Source organism: Pistacia vera, unplaced genomic scaffold, assembly GCF_008641045.1.
Source record: "Pistacia vera cultivar Batoury unplaced genomic scaffold, PisVer_v2 Contig802, whole genome shotgun sequence".
NCBI lineage: Eukaryota > Viridiplantae > Streptophyta > Magnoliopsida > Sapindales > Anacardiaceae > Pistacia > Pistacia vera.
The window spans coordinates 198,695-214,756 of record NW_022196671.1 but is presented as its reverse complement, the minus strand read 5'-3'; the positions used below and the strand labels follow the sequence as shown (position 1 = coordinate 214,756).

Here is a 16,062-nt window from a genome sequence, read left to right as displayed (position 1 = left end):
AAAACCCAGCCCGGCCGGTTGAACTAGTTGAACGGGGACCTCGGGTTTTCACCGGGCCAGATTACCCATTTTACTATTCACCAAAAACCTTATAAATTGGAATGATGATCGGTGAACAATTTAAGGCTAGGATGTTGGGGCTTTTGAAGAGAAAGTTTCGGTGAGTACAATGATGACGACAGAGTTGATTTTTGGTGAGTGAATCAACCGAAAATCGGAAGAAAAAAAAAAAGCCGATGACAACAGTCGGCTTTTACCAACAATTGGCGAGGCTAACAAGGGTAAGGTGAGGTGGGTTGTAGTCAAGAGGCTGAGGGAAGTATTTTCGTGATGATGGAGAGGATTGTTAACGTCGACGATGGTAAGATCTTGCCTAGAATGTCGACGTCGACGTCAGCGAGATCTGGCCGAAATCGTCAGATATTGGGTATATTTTCTGAGGAATGGGCTCAAGGGATGATTGAGATTGCATTTGGTGTGTCGCCGCCGCCAACCAATCAGTCGCCGATTTGTATTTGAGGTGTATTTGCTAAATTTCAAACTTGTAGAGACTTGTAGTTTTTAGGGGTGTATTTATTTAATTTTAATTTTTTTGCCACTCGGTTTGACTGGCCAATCAAGTCAATCAACCCGAGACCCGACAATTTTGCTGGGTTTTACCCCGGATTGGTTATTAAAACATTGCTTTTATCTTTTAAAACATGTGAATTATGATTTACAATAACTATTAATTAGTGCCCATATTAAGTTAGGATAGTATAACTCATAAAGAAAAAAAAAAAAATCTATTAGTTGTGGGCAAATTTAAGGGGAGTTAACATACTAAGTGGTCTGACAGTAAAAGAGTAAAGAGATTTAAGTTTACATGACCTCCCAAGTTCGAGTCTTCGTAGCCCCTAATAGGAGTGACCACTGGAGATCTTACTCGGTTGGTAGTTTTAAGATCTCAAAAGATTAGTTGAGATGTGTGCAAGCTAATCCTGATCATCAAAAAAGATTAAAAAAAAAATTAAGAGGGGTTCAATTGTATTGGTCAACATTATGATAGATGATGTAGAAATTTATATTTTTCCAATTTTTAAATTTTTTTTTGCTGGCAAATCAATTTAAATCTCCCTCTTATGCAATAACCTTAATTTTGAAACTAAATTAAGGACTTCAGTGAGAATGACATTTATTAAAAAAAATTATTTTTATAAAAATGTGTTTTCTTTAAGAAAATGACGGTCTTTACTATCATATGAAATTCAGACTATTTACGATATCACTTCATCTTACGTGGTATGTCCCTATTGGCTGAAAGTCGAAAATACACGTATTGAATTAATCTTCCGTAAAATAGAAACAAATATAAGATTGAACAATTTCATCTCTCCCAACAGACAACACGATATAATCGAAATGGAAGAGGGATCTGAAACGACGTCTTCGTCGTCTTCGTCGTCGGCATCAAACTCAAATCAACAACCGTCCTCTACATCATCGCCGCCCAAACCCAATCTAAAGCAACCGCAGGTTTCCAATAAAACTTTAATTTCGATTTTAATTACTAGTTCTTAAAGTTTTTTGTTGGTTTAATTACTCCATTTTTGCATCTCAATTGTTTCACTTTCCTTTTGTTTCCATAAAGATCTGTCGTTTAGGGTTTTCATTTCGTGTTATCGGTTTATATTGAAGGTAATGCTAAATTGTGGTAATGTTACTGGAACAGCAAATTCCTCTAACATGGAATGTTTTTGCTATTATGTGAAAAGAATTGTTATATTCAATGCTGAACTTGTATTGAAAACAAAATATGAGAACTAACACCATTTTGGTAATGTTACTGGGGTAACAAGTTACTTTGACTCCAGTTTTGAACTTTATCGACCATTAGTAAAGGGTAAGGGAATCTTCACTAGGGATGACAATTTTTCTTCACTAGTAGACGAATTTAGCCCGGTATCGACTATGGGATTTAGAATCACTCGTCCATTTTAAGAAGTTTAATTGTACTTATAATGAGGTGGAAACTTTCTTTTTTTTTTTAATTTTTTTGGTGTATGATTTGTGTTTGATTAATTTTGGTTATGTCAGGTTCCAGCATTTTCTGGTTTCTCGGGTTTTGGAAATGGTGATTTAGATATGTTTCCAGTGATGTACCCTGCAGTAGCAGGAGGGTTTAATCCTTGGGAAAATCAACAACAGGCAAATCGTGGGGCTGGCATTTATGCTATCCCTGTTCTGCCGTATACTGGAATTCCTTCAAACACTCTTATCCCACTTACCTACAATATACCCACGTAAGTACATCTGCGTCAAACAAGTGATTCAACTTCTCTATTGTTTGTCTTAATGTAAATTTCTTTCATTCTTGATTTGTGGGTTTTTCCATTTGCACTCTTGAACCGCATCGGTTATTGGTATAGAACATCTCACTCCTTTCAGTGGAATATAAATGCATAGCCCTTTTTTTCCTTGCTAGGAATTTTGTGAATGTTTGAATTGACCTAGCACTTAAAATCTGTTATTCCGAATGTGCTCTCAGAAATGATGTATTTAGAAGTAGGTCTGTTTTCTCCTTTCTCATCCTATATTTGCTGCCTTTGTATGTTCTTTCATCTACTAGCTGTAGAGCAGCGATGTCTCATACAATATTCTACGTCAATTTGTCCTTCAAGAATGAAGAATGTGAATTACATTGAGATATAAGTATGAATATTTTGTTTTGGTTTTTCTCTGTTCCAAAAAGAACAAAAATGAGGGTTTGGGGGTTGAAAACTTTTATTTTATTGAACCATATTACCATATTTTGTAAGGAAAGGAAATCTGCCAGCCAGAGGACAAGAAACTGAGAACTTAATGACTTTGTAAAACCAATAATGCATTAACCATTGGTGTGCTGTGCTTGTAGCTGTCTTAACCTTTGAAAATAACAATTGCAATCTTCCTGTGATTGTATCAATAACAGAGGTTAATTTCTTTCAAATTGTCATTATACCAAGGACAAGGCTAGCCAAAGAGCAGGTTATACAATATGTGGCAGGGTGTAATTTGGAATTAAGGCTTTGCTAAGTTGAATATGGTGATGATGATGTAGCTGAATATAACTTGATGTCTTAGTGAAAACACTTTCAACACTTTGCTGGTTTTACTTGTGAGGTGATAAGTGAAAGGTGTTTGCTTGTTACTAAATAAGATAAAAGTTCTATGATGGAGTTGTCATAATCCCCTGATTGATATTCAGTTTGGAACAATTGATCCAAGCATGGATCCGTTTTGAAATGGAATGCCGTTTGCAATATTCTTTCATAAGTACCAAAGGCTCTATGCTATAGGAAAAGAGAACTACATATTCTAGAAGGAAACAAGAGAAAGTGAAGAGTAGACCATGACTTAGTGTAACCATGTTAGTGAAAAATGCTGTGGGGCTTTAAGGCCTAGCTAATCAGGAGTTCTAATCAGGTGCAGGATGATAATTATCCCATTATAACAACTTAAAAAGCAATTTTGTGTTTTTCTGTCTGTTTATATTGAAAGAGGATGTCCCATGTTCCTCATGAAAGCATAATGTTCCACCTTTGCAATATTATAGAAACCTACTCCGCAGTTGCATGTGTTGCTCCTGGGAAATTCTCTTGCATAATTATTTCGTTAAAATGTCATATAAATTATTATATCTTCTCTACGTTGGTTGCACATGGCCATCTATAGTACTAGAGCAAGTACTGAGGCTGGGGCAGCGGGTGCAGAGCATGGACAGGGAGAGCAAGATCAACAAAATCAACAGCAACAGCCCGCTCGTCAACGACAAGTTGTTGTAAGGAGATTTCAAATTGCATTTCAGCTTGATTTGTTGCTGATATTAAAGCTGGCAGCTGTAATTTTTGTGCTCAACCAAGATGGTTCAAGACTAAGGCTAATTGTCCTCGTGCTTTTTGCTTCACTTATCTACTTGTAAGCATCTAATTTCTTATTTTTCTTTTTTCAATTTTGAGAAATTTCTGTACGGCTTCTGTCACCTATGAGTTGTTCTCCACCTATTTTCTTAACCGAGTACGTGGTGGATAACGAAGCAAATCTATTCTTTCGTTAGAATGACCAAACTATCTTGTATCCAATTTAATAAAAAAAGAAGAAACTTAAAAAGGTAATAGAGTAGACAAACATGGCGACAATTTTTCAAATCATGAGTAATTTTTATTTTTTTCTGCATAAAGCATTACTACATGAAACAGTATATTAGACTTCCATACATTGAATTAATCTAGATGCATTTTTTTATGTACTGTTCTTTTCCCTTTTACTCTATTTGGAATTCTGTTTTTATTTCTGTGGACTTTTTTATGTATATCATTGTCAATTTATCCAGATCCATGAGTAGAAAGTGAAATTTTTAAGCCTGGTTGTTACAGATATCAGACTGGAGCTCTGACACCATTACTCCGGTGGCTTTCACAAAGCATGCAGAGGGCGGCACAGCCACCCCATCCACCTAGGCCTGCTGTCAGAGCTGAAAATGCTCCTGGTGCTGCAAGGCAGGGTAATGAAAATGCTGCCTTGGCAGGTACTTTCAATTTCTTGTATAACTCTGAAGTAATTGTCTAGTCATGTCCTGATTGAAATCAGATTGATCATTCTAACACAATAATTAGATCTTTTAGTTAAGAGTTGGCCCTGTCTACTGCCAAACTGATCCATAATTGTCCTGATTTCATGACAATCTCACCTCAATCTGGTTGATATGCAATCTACCGGTTTTAATTATTTATATTTTTAAGACTGAAAATAGCAATAAGATAACCATAAATATATCTCTGACATTTCTTCTCATGTTTAATTTTAATAGATTAAAAACTGGGTTAACAAATTAATGGGGGGCAATTTTTGTCAACTGATCCTGTCAATTGGAGTTGACCTTTTTTATTCCATGGGTTACGAGGAAGTGCCATCACACCTGCCAAACATATATAGGTCGTAATCATTTTAGTGACTTGAAATATTAATTAAACCAGTTGTATTTGGATTTGATTGTATCTGCATATCCCTACATTAAGACAAACAAAATTTGACTTGCCAACACAAATAGCTACCCTTGACCTTCATATTGTTACAGGGACATTGTTTAGCTACTTTGTTATGAAACAATTGTGTATGATGGGTTTCTTAAACAATTTTAACCTGACATCTCGAGTTGACCTGCTACTAGTGTAAAGCTTGAATTTTGAAAGATATGCAGTGTGGAGCCTATATATATTCTTTCTTATGAATCGCTCGTACAAAATTAACGCTGTCTCATTTGTTTCTTTAGAATAAAATAGTTATTTATATAAAAAAGTATCAACTTATGGCATATTCCGCTGTAATAACTTGCTGCAGAGGGACAAGGTGGAGCTGAGAATGAGAATCAGCCTCTGAATGACGGTAATCGAGCAGCTGAGAATGAGAATGTAGTGGAACCTGCCGCCAATGGTGGTAACCAGTGGTGGGGAATTGTGAAAGAGATCCAGATGATTGTATTCGGCTTCATCACCTCCCTCCTCCCGGGCTTTCATAACATAGATTAGTTCTTACTGAAACCGACACCTAAGCTGAAGAAATTTATCTGTCTTTTTTTGTTTTTCCTTTTGAAATAAATGTAAAAAAAGTACCCAAAACTGTTATAGATATAACTTGATACATATATGTATTATTGGTTGGTGCAAAGTATTAGCACCATTTGGGTTAGGTTGGGATGAATTTGGATATATCTTGTGTAAGGTTTTGTCGTAGAAGCTCAAGGAGTTGATGTAATTACAAGTTATTGATTCTTGTACTTCCTTATCCATCAAATGACTCTCAGCTTTTACATTTTTCTTTTTAAGTTGTTGCATTTGCCCCCTTGGGGTTTGGTCTAGTATGGTCCAGTTCATGCCTGATTTTAATAGATATTAATCCATGTAAGAGCAAAGATAATTTTAATTTATACATATGTTGATGCGTGGTTTTACATCAATCAAGCACACGTGTGAAATGCTGAGTTGGTCTAGAAGACATACGCGGGTGAAAAGAATGAGTAAAAACGATAAGGAACACATTTAAAGTGGTTCAGATGCTAAAGAAGCAAATCTTACGTCCTGATTTTGTATTAATGATAGTGATCGGTCGCGTTCAACGGACTGACTTACAAATGATTATACAAAAGAGAGAATGTTATATATTCTTTTAGAGAGAATAGCTAATAAGAGTAAAATGCGATCTCACAAACAGAGAAGAGCCCTCAATTTATAGTAGGATTTAAGGTTATCATTACTAAATCTGTAAGTTGTGGGATTATCCGTGCAATCCTTCTTTATATCCCATTCCACCTTCCAGAGTGATTTACGCGATTTTGTGCAGGGATTGGACACGTGGAATTACTATAACTTCTGGCTGATCTGACCTGCACCCACTACCTTGACGTAAGCATGCCGCCCCTGTCATAGCATGCATGGCTGCCTCTGACTGACTACGGTTCTACCTAAGCTCTGACTTTTTATGCTGACTGAGTCTGCGTCAGTCCTATATTTTCAAGCATAACACACTACATGTAAGAAAAAAGAGTAATTTAATAATTCTTTAACTCAACTATCTTGTATAAAATGTTAATTTATAGTTAAGATTTATAAACAATTGTCAATTTGAGAGATGATAATCTAAACGCTAACCATCTCAAAGAGGCAATCAGAAATGAGATTTATGTTTGGAGTTTGTTTTAACATCGTAAAGTAAAACCCCATCAATGCTCTTTGTGTCATCTTCAATTTGGATTAGTAGATTGTACATGACCATAGGTGTTTCTATCCATCTTCATCTTTAAATCTGAGAATAACTGTCAGTCAAATAAATAATCTAAATGTGAATTTGTTGCTACTTTGTTAAAGATCAAAAATATAAAATTTGAAAGTAGAAGGGTCCAAAAATCAAAGAAGAAAAACTAGAGCAAGAAAGGAAAATCTTTTCTTGTTAATCCAAATAATAGTATGAGAAAGGTATGTATAGTAAAGAGAGGGAAGCAAAATTGTCTCTAATTTTGATTTTGTATGGTAAAGCAATATCTCCCAACAATCAAGAACATGCTAGCGATTGCGGGTGGCTGGGTGTGGCGGCTCGATCAGTTGAGAGGGTTGCAAGGGTGATGTTGGAGGTGCATGGTATGGCCGAGGTGATGGGGTCTAGGCGTGTTTGTGGGTGGCAGAGTGGTTGATATGCGATTGGTGGTAGTCATGTGGTGCACGACACAAAGAAGACACGTGAAGGTGGTTCTCTAACTCGGCAGTCGAACCAATGGTTTGACATTGTTTCACCTTCAACCGTCAACCAACTCTTTCTGCAACAAATCAAACCCTAAAAACACACCAACGAGTAGCAGCGCCAATAAGAGATTCCCATTGGACTCGATTAGGCTATAGTAGCGTTTGATTGCAGACATTGAATTGTCCAGGTCTACATGTGTGGATATTGATGGAATTTCGATAGCATCTCTTTACTACAAATATCACACAATCTCCACAAGTTAAGACGGTCGGAGAATAACATCCGAGTCGGGAAAAATATGCCCTTTTCCAACGACAGAAGTTGTATTATTTCATTAGTAAAAGGATTGTCGAAGAAGAGTAAATCAACGTCGTCTTGTTTTTTTGACATTAGCGTCCACCCATAATTTGAAGAATGGATCCACAAACTTATTTTGAACGTGTTAGAAGGGTTATAGAGATAACTCATCAATCTTGCCACCGTGAATTATGTCTTTGATATATAGTAAGCAAATATCCATGGCAATTCATCTGTCCTTGTTGTTTGATGGCAACGGCTCCGGTGTCCGCTCGCTTGTTCGTACGAAATGAAGAGAGATTTGCCATATTGGACAAACAACTAAAAATGTGATTGAATGTTATATAATACATATATGATGACTCCTGTTTGTACAAGTTGATTGATAACCCAATTCTAGAGGAAATGAAGAGAATTCAGAAATCTCAAAAGAGATTTTTGCTATTATATCCAACCTTAGGGGGGGTCTATTCTTTGACTCTAAAAACAATGATAAATATTTTTCACTCTAACCATATATAAAAAAGAAACTGACCAGTAATCATATCTGAATAAAGAAAAAAGAAGTAACTATATATGAATAATCCAAGGATTTTTTATGTAGTGGGCATAAGTAGTACTGATTTTTGTACAATCACTAAAAGAAAGCAACTGGTATAAAGCATCATCAGACATTTTATTTTTTGAAAGATTACAACAGAAGCTCCACATTTACATGCCGAAATTTGGATTAGCGAAAAGAGGGTATGGATGAAAGAGCAAAAATTCTTATTTATTTCTCACTAAAAATATAGTAATTACAAAATGTATATACAGAAACACATAAATAAAAGCAAACCTTACATCTCTGATAAAAGATTGCTAATTTTCCGGAGCTCTTTGAGCGCTGTCATGGCTGTAGCTTGTCCTTTGCCGACTATAACATTTTTAGAGAAGTTTTCCAACGGCCCTACCTGACCACGATCTTGCTGGAAGACCGACTCGATTACCTGTATGACATATAATCAATATAAGGATCTGATTAAGTAATAGCACAATAAAATTTATACATCATAATCTGGAAGTTACTTCTTAAAATGACCAATAAAGTTGTATGCAAACAGAAGTTCAAATACTGGTTTTCTGCCTCTATATGATGCCATAATAGAATGAAACTCAGATTCAATGTCATAATGCTCGTTTACAACCAAATCATAAATCTAATTCTATTTAATGTTGTTCACAATTTAGAAAACCTTAAAACGCCCTACATGGATTGCCTCATACAGCAACCAAAGACTTGATTATGTTTACCGCTATATAGGATGAGAAAGTTTTTTGTTCACAACCTAAAAACACTAAATTTTGGGTGTGCAAATAGGAAGCCTTAAAATACTTTGAGACAACTACCTGAATTATTGCATGATGACTATTCTACATCAAAAACATTTAGAATCTCTAACCGAGCCATTGCATTTGTTTCCTATCTCTAAAATTAAATTAAATATACAAGGATCACATACTTCTAAATCTACAAGGCTAACCCTTTACATGCAGACAAAAGAAAAACGATCTTACATAAAAGATGAGCCTCATAGATTTAAAGTATTTTCCTTCTCTATCAAATTGCAGTTGCATAAGTTCAAGCAATTTCACTCTTTAAGAATGGCCTCACAGAACACATAAGATTGAAGTTAAATGGAATTGAATACTGCCATTGGTCTAAATCATTCCATGAAAATTTTAAAGTATCTTCCCTGAAGAACCTATAACGACAAGAATGAGAGTGCAAAAGTAGAATTTAACCTGAATTTGTTCAAGCATAGACTGCCCAAGATTTTTAAAAGTCCCCATCACGTTCTGGTCCACAGTATCTAGTCTGCTGCTAGCGGATGACTTAAAAGACCCTTCAGAATCTGAAGAGTCTGTTGCATTGCTCTGATGGCCTTCAACATCAGCAGATTTCTTAGTCTCAATCACACCTCCTCCTTTCTCAGATGACTCCTCACCACCACCAGCATTACGTCCAAATTTCCAAATCCATGGGAATTTACCAAAAAGGAGCTTCCGCTCTCTGGGACCTGTCACTGATTTTTCTGCAGATTCATTATCCATTTGAGAATCTTGAGAAACATCATCAGGGCTACGGGAAACAGGAAGAGGTGAATCATCTGGGACAGTCTGGGGAGGGCCATCATTTTCATCAACAGATGAATTTGACGCAACACTACTTTTTTCTGAGTCATTTTCATTGTCCTGAGCACCACTAACTGAACTTGCTGGATCTGAGAATATAGAGGAGTTTTCCTCACTACCAGCATTTCCACTCAAACATCTCTCATCAGATGTGCAAGTAAAGTCCTTAATGACATCATCTTGTCCCTCAACCTCAACTTCAACCGAGGGTTGCTCCTTAGGGTTCGAAACTTCACAAGAATTGGCTTTCTCAATATGTTCCTCCAAACCTAGTTCCCGTGACAAATCTTCCAGCAAACTTCGCCTAACAGATGACTTCAGGTCCTTTTTGCCATTGCCAACCTTTGCTGGAGATGGGTCAGATTCTGTTCTAGAGAGGCTCAGTTTTACTCTTTCCGACCATCCTCTTTTCTTTGCTGGGTTTTGTTTTCCAGGACTACCTTGTCTTTTTTCTTCTTCCTTATGCAGAACTCTCCACTTCTCTTCCCAGTAGCTATCAGGTACAACACTTAAAGGAGTTCTTGGAGAAATAGAGTCAGATGGAAGGTTGGGTCCTCTCACCACTGCTGACTTACTCCGGTTATAAGCCCCGGTGAATGAAGAATGTGACAATGAAATATTGGTATCCAGCGCAAGAGCCTGTAAAGATTTTGCCTTGACTATAATTTTGCCTAGATCTACATTCTCTGGGAAATTCAACAGTCTCTGAAGACAGGAAGTTGCATTTTCAGTTGCAAGCAGAGATGATCTCAAATAAAGCATCATGGAAACTGCAATAGCCACAATTAATGACCCCTGTGGTGAACATAGAATTTTAAAGGTGGAGTCTTCATCATTTTCAACACTTTTGTTCACTTTACCAATGTCTGACGCGAATATCTCATCCCATATAATCAACAGGTCTTCAAGCGAAAACTCCCGTCCAAATAAGACCCGTAACCAGCGTAATCCAAAATACTGAGGTTCAACACCAAGTTCAACAAGATGGCTGTGTAAAGATGAATCAACAATAGACAGCAAATGGTACAATGCAGCAGAAGCTTCAATGACAGGAGGTAAGCTAGTGAGGGGCCCACCTGCAAGGGAGGGAGCAAAAAAATCTGCCATGGAAACTGAACCACGGGCTCCACTCATTAAAGCATCAAACATACAGTAAGCATCATGTTCCATAAATTTCTCAGACAAGACAATACCCAGTTCACCTTCAGCCCCATATGCATCACTTAGCAGTACAATCGTCTGTATCTCAGGATCAAGTTCATCAAGGCTCTTAACTTTTGCTGAATTTCCATGGGAGCCAACCTCATCTTCCATGGAATCTATAAACTTTTTGAAGTCAAAGTTATATGTAAGATCATTTTCATGAAATGCTAAACCATCAAATTTGTCAGTGAAGTGGTCTTCATACTCCTTTCGCACTTGACAAAGACGATCCACATCAACATGAAGAACGTATAATAAAGGAGCCAAAAGTTCATGCATTCCTATTTAAAAAGAAGAAGAGAAAGTGAGCAGGAAACATGTCAAAATTGTTGAAAAAGAACTTGCATCAGATACATCAAAAATAAAATAACAATAACATGTTTTAAGTAAAACTGAGGGACTGACAATTAGTAAAGTAGAATCACGTTTAACAACAAAAGGCTTCAAATATATTATACAACGTCAGATCCTTAAACAGTCACAGAGACAGAAGACTAATCTCAGTGCATTGCTATCGTTTAAAATTCCAGGATAAAGTCCCAACAAACGATTGACTAGTCAACATACTTTTCCTCTGATTACTGATGGGACTGTGTGAAGCACATTCAGTAACTTTGCCATTGACAAAAGGAAGAAAATAACAGGGATACTAGGGCAGATGGCAAGAGTACTGGATATGTGAAGTTAATATATTCTTATTACTTTATTTCTTTGTTAAATAGAAAATAAGAAAACTATGGATACTAGGTGGTTGTATACCATTGAATTAGGATGAAATTTTGAATAAAATAAAGGAACCCTCATCCAATGGTCTCAAACCTATCATGACTCAAACATCATACACTGAATCTTTTGATAGGGGCAGATACAATAACACTTCATACACAGCTTCTTGCACTCCAAATTGAAGAAGACAAGAGAATTTACATATATAAGGTTAAAGATAGATTCATATTGTAGAACTTTTACAGATTAGCTTAAGCCCTTGAGTCAAATGATTATTTAACAAGGTATGAACACCAAAATTGACACAGTGTTCAAATCTACTAAATCTCACTTAAATGATAATAAGTTAGGTTTGTTCCGTTTATTAGCTGTTATGGCCGAGGTAGTCCCAAGTACAAGAGAATGATACATAAAATAGTGAATTAGAGCTCAAATACTGTTGTGGGACATATATCATCTTAAACTTTTCGATTGAGTGGACATTTAACACATATAAAACATACAGTGCATGAAGCAATATAATTTACCTTGTCTATAACCATATTCTTGATGTCTAAGGCACCACAATAACAAGATCCGTCTTAACATGCCTTGGCATCCAGGTGTCTGGAAGTAACTCCCATGTTCTGGATATAAACGTGATAGGTCCTGGTCAACCATTTTTTCAAGCTCAGCACTCCGAAAGAAGCGACCCCATGTGCTATCTGCATGGAAAATTCATAATGTAATTCATACGGAGCAGATAAGCATCATCATTGGGAGCTTGCTATCACTGCCGTAGTGAAATATTAAGGAAATACTGTAACAGAGAAGGCTATCTCTTAATTGTTAAATCTTTATTCATTCATCAGTATCTCATAGGATAACCATTAATCTCACTAGAAAGTAGAGATATTTTCTAAATGAATGACAGTCCAAGTCTCATTCACGAAGAGTTCCAATAGAGCAACCAATGCACAAACCTTTGATGCAAGCAATTGAACAGCAAATACTGCCTAGATAAATCTAATGACAATGAATTGAAAAAATTCTATAAGATGAAGCAATGATTAAAACAGAGCACAGGCAAGCAAAGCAAGGAGAGTGTATTAACAATTGAGGCATCTAATAACAGGTACCCCATTAAAAGTGCTAAATACGTAAAAGATTTGCAAGCTTAACCCAGCAAAACAAGAAATGTTACCTGGATTTTGTGAAAGTGGATTGTCCATGACAGGATCAGGAGAATTACTTCCATCCTTGGGCAAATGTGGATCAACAAGCAGGCGCCTTCTTAAGCCAGCATATCTGACAAAATGCAAATGTTCAAGTTATAAACCCTCAGCATATTACATCACATATAAAGCAGTCAGTCTAAAATTTACAACCCCGAGTGACATCAACAAAGCATCTTCATATAGTATAAGATGGCTTCTGAATCACATAGGAAACATTCTGATAATCAACACTACAACTATCAGCTTTGGCCATGACTGATAACCCTACTGAAATTAAATTTTACATAAAACAGCAAATCAAAATCCATAAACCCAGCTAGCATGATTATTTAAAGAAGCCAACAGGTAACACCGCGACTTAAAAAAAACCAAAAAATTATAAGACCAGTTAGTTCTCCATAAACCACCCCCAGAACAGAACCCCTCATTAAACACAAACACCACAGCTCAAAGACAACCAAATCTCAATAAAATTAACCATGAACATAACAAAAGGAATTTCATCTAAGCACAGTTCATCAACTATAATCATCACTCACTTTATCTAATTAAAATATTTTCTTAACATGTGTCTATGAGGAAGATTCTTGCACGAATCTATGAAAGAATTCCAATTTCTTTTATATTAAAAAAAAAAATCTTGCATATAAGCATATGAAATTAAAAAGAGACCAACCAGAATTGAAGAAATCTAAAAAAACAAGAAATGAAACCAAAATAAAATTATATATATACCGAAACTCTAGTGTACGAGACAACCAGTTTACAGAGCCGTCAATACATAATCATTTGAGGTAAAGTTACCTTCTTCGAGAATCAGCCGTGACTCTGCGAAGATCATCAATTGAAGAAGAAGGAGGTAAAATCCCAAGATTAACACGCCATTGAACGCCTCTAAGGTTTGCAAAAGGACCAGATCTCCCCGGAATCGCACTGTTTGTTGATGATTCCTCTTGATGCTGCTCAATTGTTGAAGCTGGCATCATCGCTTAAAAAAATCAACTCTTTCTCAATTCCAACACAAACCCACAAAAATTTTACACCAACCCAGTTGCTGAATGGTTCCGAATTGTCAAAAAATAACCCCCAAAATCCGTTCTTTCACAAATTAAACACCAACCCAGCTGCTGAATGGTTCTGAATTGCAAAAAGAATAACCCCAAAAATCAGTTCTTTTACAAATTCAACACAAACCCACCAAAAATAAAGAGAAAACCAGTTGGGGAAATGCAAAAAGAACCCAGCAAAGAGGGAGAGGAGGATGTAATGAATTACGTGTGGGTTGGGGAGATAGAAATGGAGAAGTGAGAGAAGTAATTGGAAAGATGAAAAGAGTGGACAAGTAAGATAATCTTAAAATGAATAAAAAAAAAAATTGTTAGTGGGCTGTTTTTAGACAGAGGAAAATAGCGAGTTTGTTTTGTTGAGTGTTAAGATATAAGAAAGTGTCAGGATGGCTATTGCGTTTGGCTTGAGTCGGACCTCTGTTGAGCTGTCTTCTTCTTCCTCGGTAAAACTTTTTATTTTTATTTGTATTATTAATTATATTATTTCCCCAAAAAATTCATAATTGAATTTACCCGACAAACGCTCCCTTTATCATCCAATCGCTTAATTCATGTTTTAGTATAAATTTTTCCTTTCTCTTTCTATATATATATATATATATAAAGAGAAATACTATCAGAAAATATCTCTATTTTAAAATTTCAACCCTTTCTTAACTAAAAACCAAACCAACCTCACAAATAATATTCTATCTATAGATTTATTCTTCAAAACCGATAGGTCAGTATTCATCACTTAGTTTTTAGTTAAAAATGATAATTTGACCTAATTGATAGTGAAATTTTGAAATAGGTATACTTTCTAAAAGACTTTGATAGATGTGCTGTTTTTCAGATCGAGGTTATTTGATATAATTTATCTTTATTATTTAATACTCTGAATATTTGTTATAAAATATTTTTAACATTACAAATACGTATATAATCTTTCAATATGTATAGATCATAGTATCATGTATAATTTACTAGTCATATAATTACGTGTTAACACTATATGTCAATTATAAATTTGATACTTCATCATCATTTGAATCTTAAATTTGTTAATTATTTTGAAGGTAGAAAAATTGCTTTTATTTTATATATAAAACAATAATTTTCTATAGAAAATACTATTTGTTATCAAACAAAAAGATTGTTTCTAGAGTTATAACAGGATTTTTTTTTTTTTCCCTTTGATGCAAAAATGGGGAGTAAACGACTTTTTCCCAACCCAAATAATGGTTTAATGACAATTTTCTACCTATAAACTTTTAAAATACTATTTTACCACCAAAATTTAATTTTCGATGGCAAACAGAGAACAAACTTGGTCCAGGCTGTTGAGGCTTTAGAAAATGGGAACTAATAAGTTTTTGGTGGTGAAATGTTGGATTTTAATGATTGGGATTGATCGAAATTTGACTTGGGAGAGGCAGCTATGCAAACTCTAATCGCTCACTTGCCAGCAATTGGCAAGGTCGGTGGAAGTAGGGTTTGAGAGGTTCTGGTGAGTGATGATCGGGGAAAAGAATGGTGGTGGTGTGGGGTCGCAACAATACCAGAATCGGAAAAGAAATATAAATTTGGGTGGTAAAGTAGTATTTTAAAAGTTTGTAAATGGGAAAGTGTCATTACGCTATTATTTGGGTGGGAAAAAATTGTTTACTCAAAAATGGGTAATATTAGAAATTTAAATGATAATAAAATGATATTTAGTTATATATTCAAATATAGCATTTTATGTTATAATTGAAATAATTGATAGTGTTGGAGCATGAGATAACAATAATAAAACATCTTTTAATTATGTTGCTAAAAGAGACGGTGAGGAATTCTTGTGGGCCTTTGTCTTCAATTACCTAATTTTTATTTTTATATTTATAGTTAAAATGACTTTGGACCCCCTACCCCATCCCGACCCGAAAAGCCCCGTCACGGTGGTGACTTGAACCTGGGATATTGTCAAAAATGAGTTCTCTTCCACTAGGTCCAACATTTGAGGGTTTCAAATGTCTAATTAATCAATAATCAATTGATAGAAAATGTTGAGAAATAAAATGTTTACAAAAAAAACATGTTTCATGTTATATATATATATATATATATAACAGTTTTATTAAAAAAAAAAAAAAAAGGTGTCA

General features: G+C 35.4%; 2 protein-coding genes across 2 annotated transcripts; one reads left to right on the top strand and one right to left on the bottom strand.

Moving 5' to 3' along the window:
* Positions 1-1,333: 1,333 nt before the first annotated feature.
* LOC116117299 lies at positions 1,334-5,709 on the top strand. The gene is made up of 5 exons (XM_031403336.1): positions 1,334-1,515; positions 2,077-2,282; positions 3,694-3,936; positions 4,395-4,546; positions 5,359-5,709. The coding sequence occupies exons 1-5, from the start codon at positions 1,402-1,404 to the stop codon at positions 5,544-5,546; spliced, it is 903 nt and encodes a 300-aa protein (XP_031259196.1). The 5' UTR covers positions 1,334-1,401; the 3' UTR covers positions 5,547-5,709.
* A 2,589-nt stretch (positions 5,710-8,298) lies between these two features.
* Positions 8,299-14,282, bottom strand: LOC116117287 (TBC1 domain family member 5 homolog A-like). The gene is made up of 5 exons (XM_031403318.1): positions 13,677-14,282; positions 12,839-12,942; positions 12,183-12,359; positions 9,337-11,210; positions 8,299-8,540 (listed from the first exon to the last, which is right to left on the bottom strand). Exons 1-5 carry the CDS (start codon positions 13,856-13,858, stop codon positions 8,391-8,393), a joined length of 2,487 nt encoding a protein of 828 aa, XP_031259178.1. The 5' UTR covers positions 13,859-14,282; the 3' UTR covers positions 8,299-8,390.
* Between the last annotated feature and the right edge of the window lie 1,780 nt (positions 14,283-16,062).